Source organism: Lepisosteus platostomus, chromosome 7 (genome assembly GCF_059453375.1).
Source record: "Lepisosteus platostomus isolate fLepPlt1 chromosome 7, fLepPlt1.hap1, whole genome shotgun sequence".
Classification (NCBI taxonomy): Eukaryota; Metazoa; Chordata; class Actinopteri; order Semionotiformes; family Lepisosteidae; genus Lepisosteus; species Lepisosteus platostomus.
The window spans coordinates 4,980,651-4,998,748 of record NC_142617.1 but is presented as its reverse complement, the minus strand read 5'-3'; the positions used below and the strand labels follow the sequence as shown (position 1 = coordinate 4,998,748).

The 18,098-nt window shown below is 43.8% G+C and overlaps 1 protein-coding gene across 10 annotated transcripts in view; it reads right to left on the bottom strand.

Moving 5' to 3' along the window:
* Positions 1-4,258, bottom strand: part of adgrg2a (adhesion G protein-coupled receptor G2a) — a 34,596-nt gene extending 30,338 nt beyond the window's left edge. For 4 of the 10 annotated variants that reach the window (XM_088638741.1, XM_088638740.1, XM_088638735.1 and 1 more), the window contains exons 1-2: positions 3,700-4,208; positions 2,350-2,450 (exon numbers count right to left, since the gene is read on the bottom strand). In XM_088638741.1, the coding sequence (XP_088494867.1) occupies positions 2,350-2,450; positions 3,700-3,833 (235 nt within the window). In that variant the 5' untranslated portion in view covers positions 3,834-4,208. Of the gene's footprint in view, positions 1-2,349; positions 2,451-3,699 lie in introns of all 10 variants that reach the window. The other 6 variants (XM_088638734.1, XM_088638742.1, XM_088638737.1 and 3 more) reach the window with 5 other exon arrangements.
* Positions 4,259-18,098: the final 13,840 nt, after the last annotated feature.

Genomic DNA, 18,098 nt, shown 5'->3' with positions numbered 1-18,098 from the left:
GGGTGACGACGTGGTGGAGGGAGGGGTGCGCCAGTGGGTGCTCTAGGGACGCGATATTACGTCCACGGGAGCAGACGTGGGAGAGGTTAGGGTCTGGCCTCCTCCCTGAATTTCTTTCAAAAGTCCTTATAAATCATTGGAACACCTGTCTGCAACTTACTTGGATAAAATGCAAAAGGGGGATAAGTATCAGATATGCACATGTTTAAGGCATAGGGTGCTGATAACTGTCAATGTAAAGGTTTTTGTAAAAGGTTTCAGTTAATCAGATTGCACAGCCTGTCTAGGTTCTATTATTTCACAACCTGGCTATGTCACTGCCGAACCCTTCTCCTTCTGCACCTACACACCTGTCACACTCTCCCTCGTGCTTCCTGCGTGTCACCCGGCCACACCTCCCTCTGAATAAGCCAACATGAATCCGAAACTGGACTGTCAACCTTCTGACAGTGTAAACAATACCTATAAGACAATCTCATGGTGGATGATATCATCATTGACTTATTTATAGACCGCTTTGAATAGACACCTAGCTGTTGTTTGAAATCGTTTCATTTCTGTGGTATTTGAAGAATGCTGTTCAAATACGGATATTGGCCTTTACCGATAATATATTTTTAAGGAATCTCTAACTTTTGTCTGCCTTAAAAATCTGAAGTAAGGTCCACTGTTAAAATGTTACAGCACAGTCAGTATATGTCAATGAAGTACTGCATGATCTTTGTCATTATGCCATTGAATGCCACTAGATGTCACCCACAACCTACCTAAAAAGAAAATTGGATTCTGAATCTGAAAAATCAAAAACTGGACCCTCTCAAATCAATAACAACTGTTTTTATTTTGCAACCAAAATGATTAATACATTGTTAAATAAATCAGGAAATGGATACTCCAGCACTGTAACACAAGGGCTCCCAAGCCTGGTCACAGAGACCTGAATACCTGCAAATTGAATTCAGGGTTCAATTGGACAGACAGCTGTCCCCCAAGACCAGTGTTAGGACCCCTTCTGTAAGGGTTTTTTTGCCTCCTCAAAAGGAAATCTGAAAACCTTAAGAATATTTCATTCTAACACACTGCAACTGTTCCAAGTGTGACTGAACACAATAGATATCCTGGATTCTGAAAATGTTTAGCGTTTGCTAAATGCATCAGGAAGATGGTGTAGACTGGACTGCTACTGCAGCCAGAATAAGAGTCTGCAACCCCCCAGCACCCACCAAATAAAACATCACAAGTACAGCAAACACATGGTGTGTAATACTGCTACCAGATATATATTTTTGCACATATGTTGTTGTTTTACAGTGACTATTAGCATATTTTGCACACACCTAACTCTATTTTATTTTGTATGGCTGTACTTATTTTAATTTTCAGTCTGTTCTGATGTCTGTTATTGCTTGTCTTGGGCTGGGCTGCTCTAACACCTCATGTTCCCTTCGGGATCAATACAAAATCAGATCCAAGTACTTCATCCAGTACATCAAAAAGGCTTGACTCTACAAGCAATGTACACACTACATGGCTAGTTGCTAAGCACAGTATCAATAATATTACTGGAATGACAATTACGTCAGTAAATGCTAAGAGCTTGTAGCCAGTCTTGTTTGAAATGAAGAAAAAACCCTCCCCTTTCCACCAACATGGCCTCGCTGCACTGTACAGTATATACTGTAGGCGGGGTGAAGTTTAATGCCCTCTTTTTGGTCAGCAAGTGCTTTTGAGGTTTTTCTCGCCGTGCTTTGCACAGAGACAGGGAGCAGACTATTGCCTCAGTATAGAAGGACATCTAAATGTTGGCCATGGAGATCTGTCACCTGTGCGCTCTGAGTACAACAACAATCTGCCACCAACACAGGACCTTACACCTCTGAACCAGAAACACCACAACAGCTCAAGCCTGTGTTCTGCACACGTTGGAATGGCCATACTCAGCCTTGTATGCATTTGGTTAAAAGTGCCCACAAATAATTTCCTTAAGGAGAAGCAGAGTTCTTTACCTGTAACAGACAGCTCTCCACTACAGATGAATGGCTTTCACGTGAAACATCCCTCATAATACACCACAATTACAGCTGTACCGTTCTAAACTAAAACAAAATATTCCATTGACTTAGTATGCCAAAGTACAAACTACAGTGAGGATGTCAATTCAAACTACCATCTGGACGTTTACATGTGCCGAAATCTCCCCTGTAGGCCCTAATCTAGAAAGAATAATTAAACTTCAATTAATTCATGAGTTGTTTTTCCATACAACTTGGTCATTTTTATTCCAAAGCTACATCTTCAGCTGCGTCACTGTGGAATGAGCACCTGGTTCATTCGCTGTTGTGGTCTTACCTTCAGGAGTGTTGCAGAGAAGAAGCAGGATAAAGAGGGGACAACCAAGAGCCTTTTTGTCAGATAGGTGCCAGAGAAGCATCTTTCTTCCAGACAGCATTCTGTAAAACAGACAACAGTCTGGTGGTTTCAGGGCTTGCTTACAGTCATGATCGGGGGGCTGTGGAACTGCGCAGCCCTGACGTAGACTACTATTATTGAACAAATACACTAATCTAATTTATTTCTGAATGTATTAAGACCCTGAGGGAATCAATAAATTCAAGAATCTTTATTTTCCGCCATGATAATATGGACAAGATAGGAAGCAGAGTTTTCAATTTTTGAATGACTTTCATGCTGATTCCATATTAAACAGCTGTGGAAATTAATGACTAGCATGGATTGAAATGAACATCTTGTGAAGTAAGCACAATGCAAAATAAGGTGTATTTAACATATCTGCTGTTATTTGGTCAGATAATGGTTTTAAGAAAGTAATGTTGTTGGTGTAAATATAGACCCAGTGGAGCCCAACTCTGGTCCAGCAGGATTTAAAGATCTGTTTCCAGCCCTGGTCCTGAAGGTACACTGTGTCTGCTGGCTCTCATTCCTGCTGAGCTCTACCCTCCCAGTGCTAACTAAAGATTGAATTGAATTGACCTGCTTACTTTCTGAGATTTCTGTTTTACTTTGGCTCTTCAGTCAGTCCCCATTTTCATAAACACACCCGATTGTTAGTGGAGTGACAGGGGAGCAAAAATAAATTCGTTTCAACAGCACAGCTTCCGTAACCCTCACATGCCCCAAACAGATAGATCTCAAATTCCAGCAGATCGTCGCGCCTATTCTCGGGTCGTTCGACCGCGGCGCTCCTTCTCTGCAGGTGATTGCAGCCTTGAAAGAAATCTTTAAATAAGTACTTATTCTGTGACTACACCAGCCCTGTTCGGGCGTCCCTGCGTCTGCTATTAAAGACGGATTTTAAAGTATTGTTTTTGACTTATAAGGCTCTTAAACGTTTAAGCTTTGTCGTATTCACTCGTCTTGCCTGTAAATTGCAATCTACAGATACTGGTTCTCTGAATTTCCAGCTGAAGACCGTTCTAAGGATCCTAGCCTTTTTTTCTCAGAAGTGATGTTTTGGGATTCATGTTGTTGCTCAACAGTTGTGTGTATATATATATAAAAACGCGATTTATTTACAAAGATAATTTACATATTTTCCACTTGTTTGTAGATATTACTTGCAGATTACACAAACGCAGCTGTTCGAGTTTTATTGTAGTATTTTTAAAATAGAACAATACGAGGAAACGAATTTATGGATGAATAAAATTAAGTCGACTGCTTGAAGTAGTGTTCACTTACATGTGTCGCGTATCGGCATAGTCATACATCTGTAAAGCTTTGAAATGGTAGAACTTCCTCGCGGAAAGTTCCTTCTCCACTGAACTTGAAGTGAAAGCGCTCACCTTACAGCTCCAGGTGGTCTTGAAAACCATCTTACAAAAGGGGAGTTACGGGCTGGGACATGTGTTCCCCATTTCACAGCGGAAAAAAAAAGTCAAGATCAAGAAACTAAATGCGATGAGCTCAGCAATGCCTCTTCCTTTTTTTTTTTTAAACTCTCTTCCGCATAAGAAACTTTAAAAAAGGACGCACCGGCCGCAAAGATGCCACACGCAGTCCCGATCTCGTCTTGCTCACTGCTGGTTGTCCCGGGCAGGTCCAGGTGGAAAGGCAGTCACTGCGAACGGCGCTCCAGGCACTGTCGCGCCCCAGCGGCTCAGTTTGAGTACAGGCGACACGCCTTTCAGACGTCAGCCCGAAGATGAAAAGACCAGATTTACGTTTAAATAATATACCCCCCCCACACACACACACACATACACACACTACTCTTGGTTGGTGGTCTGCGATTTTGACTATCCCTCCCACTCATTTTGACACAGTACAGTATGTGATCCTTGGGTCACAAGCTAATTTGGAGCCTGGGGTCCAGGATTCGGAGATTGTCCAAAATCTGTAATAAGAATGTTTCTCTTAAGAGCATATTTATGTTCATGTGTTTTTAATTACGTATGAAAATGTACTAGAAAGACGCAAAAAAAAAAGAAGCGCGTGCTTCGGGGACTGCAGTCCCTCCTGATAAGGCTAATGAAACCCGTGTCCTTGACTCCTGCCGATCAGATCCTGGTTTGAAGAAAAACAAATCCTACCCCCCTTCCTTACCCGCGTCTTATCCCGAGAAAAGCCCCTGACACCCGACAACTTTTCTTCAGAAGAGTCAGCTGTCTGGGTATGCGAGAGACTGGCTTGATCCAGGTGACCGGATCTGCATCGCCGCTTAGAGACGGGCAGTGAAGCGAAAGTCTATCGAGCGATAGGCACTCGGATGTAAAAATCCATACATTTCTAATGGCTGTGCTTTTTTCTTTTTCTTTTTTTTCCTATTTCGCCCAACACTTAACACAACCCTTCTACCCAGAGTTGCTCTTTATCGTTTTCAACAATAGAACAGTATTAAAGAACAGTTTTAAGTCTTCTTCTTGTCGTTTGAAAGCTGTCCCCTGAAAGCCTGAGTTGACGTGTATTGCCCTCAGCACGACGCCCTCAGTGACCTACTGTGCATTTCTATACCGCAGATCTTCAATCGAAGGTTCTTTCGCTTTGACTAATGTGCATTAAAGAACAAATAGTTCCGTGTTATAAAGAAAATATGTGAAAAGTGAGCCAGCGTTTTAATTCCTGTGTTCAGAGACTCCCATCCTTTTACTTGGTGTTTCAGACAGGATTTCCCCCAAGCCCTTAGTGTCAGTAAAGTATTTTAAAGGCCTTCCCAAACCAGTTGTATCTCTTTTCTATTCTCAGAGAGACAGGTTGACTTACTAGAAAATCATTCTGTCAAAGCCTGGTCTATTGTTCTATCAAAAACAGGTGTGACTGATGTCGCTTGTAATAGATGTTTGCATTTTCCCAAATCTGATAGATATTCAGAGCTCGTTGCACTGTTTTCTTTGGTTGTTTTGTTCATGTTTCCTTCATAACTTTTCTGTTCTGACCATGATGTGTCTTTCACATTGCATGATGGGAAGGCAAGAGGAATTCCACCTCCCCTTGTTGTTTAAAAAAATCTCCTGATTTCGACCGCTGAAACTGAGTGGGGAAAAAAAACAACAAACCCAAAACCCAGTGTCGTGGAGTCATTGGATTCCAAATAATCATACTTGCCATTCGAGGACAGTAAAGATTAGTGATGGATGTCTTAGTGGACTCTTTTGAAGGAAAAATAAGATACAAAAATATCCTATTTCGAGGATCAATGGTTTTCTACATGATTGATACATAAAATGTATTCAAAAGTCCATCAGCAGAAGAAAATAGCTAGTTAGAGCTAACACATGTAAACACCTATGGATTGGTCTTTCTAACAATGCTCTTAACAGTATTTAAATAGCTGAATGTTGAGGTTAATTCTTTTAGTGTTTTTATTAATTTAATAAATAGGTCAATTCTGTGTGAGGAAGAAACACAAACGGAACAGTCTTCACGCCAGTTCTCATTCTGGTGTTATTGCTTTCTTGCTCAGCGAAGCATGAGAAAATAAGGCACAACCTCCGAGATGTACAGTACTTGTCAGGCCTTCTGACCACCAATCGTATCAGATCTTATACAGTCAAGGAATGACAGACGTCCCCGGGAATGAGGATACATGCCTTTGTGTGCATTGTTCTTTAAATGGCAGAAAATACAGTACGCCACTACAGTGTTTCTCCCGGGACATTTCTGGAACTACATAATGAACCTTGACTGAAAGAAGACATTTGAAGGCATGTTTTCCAAAAGCCATTGTTCAATGGGCCTTATTGATTCATTAAATATTTAACTTTGCTCTCAAACATTGCCCTTTTAAGATGCATTCAAAAATATATTATGAGCAAACAGTTATACTCTTTTACCTGTTAATCAACCTCCTACTCTCAGTCATAAAAATACTACTTGATGGTATTTTCTGGCATTTTTCATACGAAAGATGCTACATTTTTAGTAAACTTTAAGTGGTATGTAATGTTGTATTCCATGCTTTCAACGCTATATGTGAAAATACAGGAAATACATAAGTACTAACCTGCATTTATTACAAAGATCAACAAATCTCTGTCCTCACACCTCTCCCCTCAGGCCATAGATCACAGGTCTTAATTCCAGGTTCAAATCTGAACACTGAATCCAGAGAATGGCATTGTCTGAACTCATTTGGACTAAATCGTTTTCAACAATCCCATTCGTATCTATCTACTACAGTAATTCAAACATCTTTCCTTAAATATTATCGGTATTCTGACCATAACATGACATTCAGAGAAACATTAAAAACTCTGCCTTGCACTTTTCCGACATTTCCGTTGGTGCTCTCCCAAGAAGACCTGAAATGCAGAGGATCTTTAAGCACTGAGAGCCCAAAGTCGAACTGTCCTGTCTGCAGTAGCTTACTTGCAGTGGCCACACAACAATCGTAGGTAGAGTTGAGTTAAGTGACAGATTAATTTGGTGTTGCAGTACATTTAATACATGGCCCACCAAGGTATGCCAACGACATTGGAGGAGTAAGAAATGTGAACGAATGTTTAATTGCATCTTTTAAGCAGCTTAACCTCCTACAGCTGTGATGGGTAATCTTCTAGACTCTCTGTTCGGTGAGCCGGTTAACAGCAGCAGAAGCTCTTTCACAGCGATATTGAAAGGCACCGTCTGGGTTTTCAAAAAGCTACTCAAGCTGGATCCCGGCTTAGCAGCACTAATGTAACAGGTACGGCTGCTCTAAAAAGACCCAGAACCCCTGCAGACACACCACCCCTCCAGGACCAGGAGCAGACAGGTACAGTCAAGGATGTTGATGTATTTCAGCTTTTCAGCTTTGAATGATACTCCCCACTTATCAGTACTATACAATGAAGTTGATCACTCACATTTAGCGGTTTATAATTCAAAGAGACCAGCTTTTATGATAAATGGAAGTTATTAACTGAAATCCAGGAGGGACAACAAAGCAGAGACGATCTCACACAGCTGCACCTCATATCACCATCACCACCAGACCAGCTACAGAAACTGAACTCGGACGCCTCCCTTTGCATTCGTCTCCTGTATCCCTCCCTGGCCCGTCTCCACCTTGCAGCTGCCCCTTGGTCCACTGAGTCTGACTGGGGTTCGTCCTGTGGCCTGGAGGCTCCCTATTAACCACGAGGGTGAAACCAAACGTTTCTCACCAAGTATGCCAAGCCTTCACAAGCATTCAGTCCTTGGATGATGTTGTCCTTAGGGAAATATTAATAACACTTAATTACATTTATACAGCATATCACTTAACATGTTGGAATGGACCTCCTTTTTCCCCCACTCTGGTGCAGCCCCTTCCTGGGCGACACACTGCAGCCATTGTGCAGCAGCAGGTCAGGCAGAGAAGTGATCACCTGCTTCACATGTTTGGTTAATGGATGGTTGTGCAGGCCTCGAGAGGAATATATCCTGGATACTTGGGCTAATACCACTGCTCTTGTGAACAGTAGCATGGGAACTCAAGGAGTCAAGACTTCGGTTCATTGTCTCATCCAAAGGACCTCCTTGCCCAGGGGGAAGAGCGCCACCTACTGGGCCACCACCACACTCACAACCTGCAGCCTGGTTTTCTCCCGTTCCGGCCCTAACTAGGCCCAGCATCACATAGGGCATGAGATCTGATGAGGTGGAGCTAGAAAGTGATAATGCTTCTGTCAATCAGTAGGTATGCAGTTTGTTTACTTTCTCGTAAAACCACTGGGATTTACCAAGCTGTAGTTGAAATTTATTTTTGCACCCATAATAATAATAAAGAAAGAGGAATGCAGGTGAGAAAGGAGGATAAGCAGAGGGAGGATTTCCTGGCAGTCCCAAATGACCTCAGGCCTCTGTAGTGTGAGCTGTTATCAGCACCCTGACAGCGCTGTCCTGTATATAGGAGATACAGTAGCTCTCAAAATGAATACCTCCCTTTTCAGTGTCTCTCACGTAAACACCCCTTAAAACCATTCAACCTGCACACAAAAGGATGTGACAGCACCTTTTATTGTCAGTGTTGAGACTGTATTTCACTGAGACAAGGTGGTGGGCACTAACAAGTGAAAAACAAATCCTCTTTCAAAGGAGGTGCGATCAAGATTTTAATTCGGAACAGCACTGCAGTTGTATTTTTTTTTATCAAGAGGACACAGATTTAATAAAGGCAAAAATAAAACATCTGTGAAGAAGAAAAAAAGGCAGAAACAAGTTGGAGGCTGAATCTGGTTTTAAAAGGTTTTACTGCAGTATGAAATGTTCATCCTCCTGATGAGTCCTGAGTCTGCCAAATGTGCTACAGCAGTGTCTAATTAGCCCAGCTTTGTTGGAGATAATAGCCACTGTGGGCATACTGTAAAGACAGCAATAAGCAATCTGCTGGAGACTTCAGAAGGGTGTTAGTCCTGTGAATATTCCCAGGAAAGAGATCAGTAGGCCAGCGGGCAATGTGATGCAATTAACATGTTAAATGGATTGAAACGAACATTGTTGTGAGAGACTATGTTGAAGCTCTCTTGGGTATTTGTTGAAGAAGGAGATATTTTTTTAAAAAAAGAAGGCAAATACCCACACACACGTTCTTTAAAGACAGAGATAGAAAGGGGTTTGAAGATTACCCTGCGTTTTTGGAAAGTTTTTCATGCATCATTTAGCTAAGTCTGTGAATTTACATGGACACATACACAAGGAGTCTTCAACTCCACAAGGAGACGTCTTCCAACAGCAGTGTCACAGAGTAGAACGTTGTCATCAAGGAATTTGATTTTGCTTATCTCCAAAACATAACAGTCATCTCTATTGATAACAAAAAGTGAATGTCAAATCTAAGGAAATGATGAAATTTCCTTATGATGAATGCAGGCCTTTTTAAGCTAGCAATGTTAGCCAACAGAGTACTAGGCGTTCCTAAAACTGAAGCATGTAACTGTATCTTGAAGCAATGTGGAGGAATGGTTAGAGTACTAGATTTGTAGCTGGAAGGTTGTAGGTTCAATCCCTAGATAGTGGAGACAGTTGTCCTACCCCTGATTATACTTCTCATGCCCCATATCACAAAAGTACTTCAGTATCTGTCCTAATAGTTATCGTTCAATTAACAAAAAAAAAACAGTTTCCTTTGTTTTGCTGCAATAACCTAGTTACAAACATTTCTTCATTTCCTGGGGTGCTGTCTGTGTGGAGTTTGCATGTTCTCAGTGTTCACATGGGTTTCCTCCAGGTTTTACGGTTTCCTCCCACTGTCCAGAGACATACTGGTAGTTTAATTGGCAGAACTGGTCCTAGAATGAGTTTGTGCATGGCTGTTTGTGTATGCCCTGTGATGGACTGGTGTGCTGTCCAGGAAGTACACTGCTGTGAGCCCATTGCTTGTAAGGATAGGCTCCTGTTCCCCTACAGACCTGAATTGGATTAATCAATTAGAAGATTGAAGTTTTATGATAATTATTTTCCTTCATATGGTACAAAGGCCTGAAAAAAGCTAATCCAAGTAGGTGGATATTCTGGGTTGTTGCTGCTCAGATGCAGGAAGGTCTGTCTCCTTGGAGTGCCTGTGTTCTTGGTAACAATGCCCTTTGCATTGCTCAGATTTTTTAAGATCAGCACAACATAACCTTAAAAAAACAGAACAGCTTCGTGTTCACACCCTGTTGCCATGAGCATAAGAAACTGGGCAGTTCATCCTGAGAAGGTTTCATTCACTCTGCTATGCTATATCAGTTCATTGCAATATTTATTTAGACTAATCCCTTGTTGTTCCAGATCAGATGTTACTAATTTATTGTACAATTGTTACATCATGAATCACCCTTCAGATTTCTTTTACCCACAATTATGCAAAGAAGTGTCCTGCGGGGAATATGTATACAGTGTTTACACTGCTCTACCAAAATAGCAGTCTAGTAGCTCTGTGTGGCTTCCTGTTGCCTTCCATCAACTACTACTTGTAAGCCCCTGTGGTTGTCTGAATTGACACATGAGCTCGGCCTGCTGTTGCCCACAGCGATCATTAAGTTTCATCGCAGTGGTTTCCAGGTTTGGCCCCAATCACCATGCCTAATGTGAGCTCATTAACATCAGCCTTGTTCTCCGTAGTGCAGTGGGTGGTGTCTGATCCTCAGGAATCAGTGGAGCGTTGATCGGCTCTCCTGCCCGGCTGCGCCAAGGTCCCGGGTTCGATTCCGACTTGTCTCGTGTGCAGGCTCTCCCTGGGTGTTTTCTACAGCTCGACCCTTGTTAGCTAAGAGTGACTGGGTATTTCAGTCTCCTTGCTTGCGTGGCTGTGTTGGAGCCATGCTCCCTCTGCCCTGCCTTACGTCATACAATTCCAAGCCTTCCAGCTTGCCGGGACCCTCACCACCGACAAGGGGTGGGTAGAATCACGTCACTCCACCGGTCTCCGTCTCCTCTTTGGACAGGATCAACGCTCCTGTCGAGCGTTTTTTCTCTCTAAAAGTTCGCGTTCGGGTAAGATTTTTACGTACACAGAGTTGTTATTCTTTTACTGTTGTTTTAAAGCAGCACTGATTTTTTTTCTCTCTTTAAGACAAAGTCAGCAGACTGAATCAATACATACTGTATGTATTATCCATCATCCATCCATCCAGGTGGGGCTGCGCATTGGTGGTGGTGGAGGGGATCCCCATTACCTGTAAAGCGCTTTGAGTGGAGTGTCCAGAAAAGCGCTATATAAGTGTAAGCAATTATTATTATTATTATTAATTATTATTAATTATTAAGATAAAAAGCTAGGTTCACACTGCGACGGAGTTGCGTGCTGTCCAGGATGTTCCCTGCCATGTGGGATAGACTCAGGCTCCCCCAGTGACCCTGAACTGGATGAAACAGTTAGAAAATGGATGGACTGATGGAACTTGCTTGTAATAGCTTGTATTGCCACTCTCTTGCTTTTAGATTTCTTAATGTTTCCAGTCTGCAGACAGAGGATTGGTCGTGTTATTTTCGTGCCGTATTTCTTAGCAAAATGTTCTCCATGTACAGTATACAAGTTTGATTCCAACCCATACTGCCTCAGTCAGATTGCTGCTGGTACTCAGGTGACCATTCAAGCAGAGTTAGTACACCAGAGCCCACATTCACTTCTAATTACCCTTTAGCTATGGTAGTAGCATGTTTTGGCTCACTATTGCATTCGTTGTTTTAGAAGTTAGACAAATTCAGATTAAATTTGTCAAACTAAAAATAACACACCCTGTTGTGTAAGGCCATATAGATCTCCTGTATACTAATTGCATTTGATGCAGAAAGGATCACAGCCACTAATGTGCATAATGCTTGATTTATGGCGAGGATGAAAAACAAACCTGGAAACCACTGGCATAAAACTTAATGATCATCTCACAGCTGAGCATGTCTGTCTGGAAGCTGGAGATAAGAACAAAGGCACTACAGCAGAGGAACAGAACTCCAGTCCAGGAGAGCCAGGAGGTTTCTGGATTTCTTTTCACCTCAGCCCTTAAACACTTAATTGAGCTCATTACTTGCTTAATTGGACATGTTGAAGCCTGTCCTTGTTCTTCAGGAACAGGAGATTTAAAGAGACCTTTGAAACCTGCTGGACAGCAGCCCTGCAGGGCTAGACTCAGGCTCCCATGCTGAACAGCATGGGTAAGAGTAGTGGAGCTTGCTTGGTTTCAGAATACAGTTACAGGATTGCTGATACAAGCAAACCCGCGAGATACCACCTGTTCTCTTCACCTCTATCAGATTAATCCTCTAATTATCACAGTTGTCAGTGTCATATTAAACTAGATCGGTTATATCTCAGTGGTTCTCAATGCCTGTCCTGGGGTACTTCTGTGTCTGCTGGTTTCTGTTCTTCCTGGGCCCTTAATCCCCAGTGTTAATTACTGCCAATGATTTATCTGCTTGCTGGTTTGTTTTTTGTTTTTTACACACTCAGGCCTTGGTTGCAAAATATCCCAGTACAGTGGCTCTCGGTCCTATTCCTAGGCAGCCCCTGGGTCTTCTCATTGCTGCTCCAGCTGAGCTCTTAATCACAGGCTGTTTCATTTTCGTTTTCTGTTTCAGGCTTCTTATTAAAAAGCTGAACGAGATTTGGAATTGGTATTTAGCTAATTGGAGCCATGTTAGCTCAGACGGCAAGGGTTCAATCCCAGGTAGGGGCAAGCGACAGAGTTGGCTCTAATGTCTTCTAGATGTCCAGACGGCTCCCAGATCCACTCAGCCTGCTTTCCAAATGAGTACTGGGGGGTTAAACCTTTTGGGGTTAATAGGCTGACCGGAGTGTGATGCTGACCACATCACCTCCACCTCCAGTGTGGGATGGCCCCATGGGCCTTTATGGCCTGAAAAGGGGACCTGACCTACCTACCATTTCACTAATTAGTGAGTTTCAGGCCCGCTCTCATTCAGGTCTGTGAGCTGAAATATAAGCAATTGGATTTATTCAGAAGGAAAGACATTGGCTCGCTGTGGGAGATGTCTGATACAGTATCTTTATCACCTGAGTCTGGGCATCATCAGTTTATCATTATTTAGAGCTATTTAGAGCTGTTCAGGCAGAAATAAGGGAGCAAATTCTTAAGTAGCAAAGGTGAGGAGAGACCGCATTTTTCATTCTGTGAGCTGAAGGTGTGGGAAACAATGCTTTGGGGGTATTTTTGTAACAAAGGACTGAGTGCAGGAAATAGTCTAAAATAGCAGGCAGATCAGTTACAGGACCAGGTGATTAAGCAGCCAAACCACAACGGTCAGCCAGAACCAGGACCTAGAACCACGGCCACAACTTACCCATCATGCATCCCACCTCCCACTCCCTGGGGAGATGAAGCCCCGGACTCCTCTGGCGCCACCCTTCTGGAGGGAGGGGAAGTTGCGCATTTCAATCACATGAAGCAACAAACCAGCCTTTTCATTGGAATCCGGCTCTTGCGTTCTGCTCGGTTTATGGCAGTTATATAACAACAAGCATGTTGTTTGAAAAAAAGGACAAAGCTGAGCTGCTCCCTGTTTTGAACGCTATGAAAGATTGCACACCAGCCTGTCTGCCACCCAGGCCTCAGGCAGATGGTGGAGGTGCTGCTGTATGCAAGCTCAGATGTCTTCTGAGTGAGTTGCATACAAACCTGTTGTGTGGATGTACATCAGACGTGCTACATTAATTTCATTTCCCTGGGAAGCACAGGGAAATGGTGAGGACTGACTCAGGGCTGGAGCCATTAGACTGATCTGTAATTGCTGTACCATTGCTTTGGAATTGCTCATTTGAATTCAGATGCGGTTTTTCTTTCACTAGCAGGGCTGCCAACCACCTGTGAATTTCTGGATAGTCCCCAAAAGAAGGGTCCGATTTGAGCGCTGTGCACACACTTCCCAAAGGACAAAAATGCCAAATAAATTTTGATGAAAAGAATCCAGATTTCTTTCAAAGCAGCCATTTGTTTCAGATGTTGCCTGAAGGAAAGCGATGATACGCAACTAGAGAGGCTTTAGAGACAATCTGCATGGAAAGATATAAAAAAAGAAACTTTGTTACAATAGAATTGTTTTCTGTCCATAAATGTAAAAAAATCTCCCTCCCTACTTTTATGACAGATACAGGTTTTGAATAACTTCAGAGTGGTTGATCAATCAGTATGCTAAATACACTGCAGTTACCGTTTGTGTATTGGCCACCCTTAGGTTTTTAAGTTGCCCTCTGTATGTTTGGCAGAGCCGTTTGCAGTGTGTGCACAGTCTATTTGGCACAGCTTGTGTTACTAAAAAAACACACTGCGTTGTATATCGCATTTCGATCAGCAATTAAAAAACTTCCAAACCAATTGCTTTTCAGGGAAAACCCCGTCCTACAGTACAGAGCAAACAAATCCTTCACAATTGATGGGGAGGGAAGGAGTGGTTTCAGTTCTAGTGTCTTTCTGTTTGCCTAAAATGGTTCGCCTTTGTGGTTTCCCTCTTCGTACGTTTTCACCCTTTTTAGGATTTGGGAATAAAGACCCGGATATCGGATCCGCAGGCGAAGCGATACAGCCAAGCTGGGCCAGGCGCCGGCCCAAGCTCACAAACACATTCGCTCATGTGCTGAATGAGGAGCGTCTGGTTCTTATCACTCTCTTCAGTCACCGCGACTTGTAGGAGCACCTGGAAACCACTAGAGGGGGCCGTACACTGTACTTTCGCCGCGTCAAGCACTTCTCTGAAGAAGATGAGAAACGTGAGGAGGTCATTCAGCCCATCTAGCCAGTTTGGTAGTTAGTATCTTACGGCTCCAGATAGCTCATCCTGCGATATCTTGAAAGCAGTGAGGAAAATGACTTCAACAACATGGCTGGCCATCTTGTTCTAGACTACCGCAGGCTCTTGCACAAAGAAACGCCTTTACAAGTTTTAATTGCATTTCCACAGAATTTCCACTTGTACAGATTCTGAAGAGCCGCACCGGGCTGGCTTTGTCGGTGCCTTTGAGGATTTTAATACCTGAATCACACGCTGCTTTGAAAATTGTCTTCATATTTTTCTCAGTGCTCTACCAGCGAAAACGCATTGGAAGCAACATTCACAGCAGCTATAAACAAGCGATTCACTAGAGATTTAGGCCTTCTTAATATATTTTAACAATTCAGATCACTGTTACAGAAACTCAGTCTTTCCATCAAAAAACATTTTCCCATTATGTAGTTTTAAACGCATAGCTTCTCTGATGAAAACAATATTTTTACGGTTGATCAAGAAAACTGTGGTTCACTGTTAGTACACAGCAGAATTTTAATGCTTACTGATCTTCCAAGAATAGAAAAGACGAAGCAGAAAAAAAAATCCTCTTTGATCGGTACTTGCTTGCTGGAAGATGTGACAGCACCAGCTGGGGTCAGAGGTCAGCCACGCATGCCCAGCTCTACTTTTGCTCATTTTTAACAGGGGTAAAGGGGTATAGGGTTACAGGTCCTTGAGGATTTTGACTTGGGAGTCAATATCCTCACCAACCTGGGAGCCAGAGCAGAGGGAGAGGCAGAGGCTGAGCGCACCAGCCACCTGCCTCCCTCTGCTGGGAGGAGCAGGCTCACATCCCGCTGGACGCCCCGGGACAGAGACGGGGACAGGAGCTGGGTGACTGAATCCAGAAAAGCGTCACGTCTGAGAGATGCAGAGAAACCATTTCTGCAAGCTGCCTCTGCAATTTAGGAAGGCGTGGAAACGGGGCCTTTCAAGTTTGTAAAAAACGTAACAGAAAACAAGTCCACATGTAATTGTTTTTCATACTCATCCCAACCGTCCAACCAAATAGCAATACACCTTGCATGATTCCAGAAGTGAGGATTTTAAATCATTTGGCAAAGAACTATAGCTGGCTCTGAGTACTGTGTTATCCAGCACCCTGTATTCTAGTCTGGGCAGTAAATCCCTGGCGACTGTCAGATTGCAACTTTGCTTCTTCTATCGAATTGGGGAGGGGAAAACTTCTTTCCGAAGATGAATTTCCCATTTCCTGTTTGTACTGTGCACACCACTCTACCTCCTCCTATGAAATCTCCTTGCGCACGTGACTTAAGCTTGTATTAAATTATCTCTCCAAGCTGCACTGTGGAAAACAGGAGTGCAGATGGCTTGAATTTTAAATAAACCTGCTCTGGACTTCCTTTTTAATCCTGTCTAGTTGGGGTTGAATAACTTGTGTGTTCAGGAGACCTTAGCGAACAATGAATCAAACTTCACTGTGCCACAGTGGCCCGAATACAGTAGGTAAGGTGGCAGATTGTATTTAGATTTAAAGCCACCTTCTGAATCATTAGAGCAGCAGACATGCTGACAAATAGCTGGCGAGTTTTGACATTGTGTGGCATAATTCCAGACAGCACAGCCTATTCAAGGACCTAGCCATCTAGGCATATTTACTGACTGTCAGATCAAGCACAAATCTCACAGAAGCATTTCTATATTGATGACGAGCCATTTGCTTATTAAAACGGACCTGATTTGGTGGCATTAGTAATACTACTATTAGTAATCATAATTATTCATTTGAGATGTCTTTTCTTAACATAATTTAGCAAACACCTTGTAGCTTTGGTTACAGTACATGAATATATTATTATTCTGTACTTTCTTCTGTATCACCCATAGATGCCCTCATGTGGTTCAAAGCATTTTCGAGTGCAGTGATAGATTGTGTGCAGAACTGTCCTACACACTTTACGCCTTTGAATAAAGAAGGGAATTGAGCATTAACACAATTGCAATCCTGAAAAGAGGCACCAGTTCTCATTTATTTTTCTTGTGCTGTCTTTTCCCCTTCAAGTGCTCTGTCTCCTGGCCCCTGTCTCTGTGCAGCCTGCTCTCAGCCGAAAGTGAATATAATGTTCTAATTCTCTGGTTATTAACAAGCAGGGTGCCATGAGTTGCTGACTCCCTTCGAGTTCCACTGGCAATCAGTCGGCTGTATAATTGATTCGCAGCCCACCTACAGTGCGCTGCTTCTAGAGGAGCAGCATATTGAACTCCGGAGGAGAGCTGCAATTATGCCATCTGCCCCCAGCGCTGTCAGCGACCTTGTGCTTCTGCCCCTGTAGGAACTGCTCTTACCCAGCAGCCCGCAGTCTTCCAAGGGCATCTTGGCACTGCTGCCCCTGCTGTGGCTGCAAGACTGCTCGGGCTGCTTGGGTTGGGGGCTGTACTGAGCCTGCGCCAGACAGCAGAGGCCAGTGAGCGAAGGAGCTGGGCTTGGCCTGTTCAGCTCAGAAACGAAACCTTTAGCCTCTTAGCCTCAGCTTTTCTCCGACACCTCCCCTTCTGCGTGTACCACTGCCGGCCAACACTGCTTCAAAGAAGGCGTGAATTTCATTCAGCCGGTGCGGTCTGGGGTGATCTTGAGGGTGATTTCCGCCCGCAGCTGTTGGAAAGAGGGGCATGTGAAACTGCCAAGGGGAGGGCGAAGGCGTTTCACTTTCAGGAAGGGAGTGGTGTCTGGGAATTCCACAGGAGAGTCGGGACAACCCGTTTTGCCCCTGTAGGAACTGCGGTTACCCTGATGTCTCCCAGGGGCTCCCCGTTCCTGGTGCTCCTGCTAAGCCCAGCAGGAAAGAGCGCAGGTGTGCAGTGTGGAGCAGGGGGGATAAGACAGTGTCCTGAGCGATCACAATGGGGCTGGAAGCAGTGCCCGGGCTACAAGGCGCCCAGAGCTCAAGCACAAAAGGTGTGGGCTTCCTTGCCGGTCTGGGATCTGTCGGGACTCCGCTCGGCCCGCTGAGAGAGCCACAGCCGGCTGCGCCGGGCGCTTGTGGCGTCACCTCCTCTGGGAGAGCGACGTCCCCATCGTTTGGACCTCCGTGCTGGCCAGGATCCGGCAGGGACGCAGCTGCTCCAACTGTCTGGGGCGCGGGAAGACTAATCCCGCCCAGCTGCAGGGCCATTCGGATCCGGAGCTGATCCAGAAGCAGGGAGGATTAGCGGAGTGTCTCTGTAGTGCTGAGGCTGGACTGTCCTTTCTGATCAGTTAAAAGTCGTGCTTTTGCTTTTTGCTTTTGCATTTGCTCACATCCTCTCGGTTGTATGCAGAAATACAGAGAGTAATTGTGTTGTAATCGTGTACTTTTCATTATTCTAATAGTCCATAGGTCCATTCTTAGTCTGAAAGAACTTCTATTCAGTCTGAAATATGGGTACCCTCCCCTACAATAAACCTGCAAGACTTC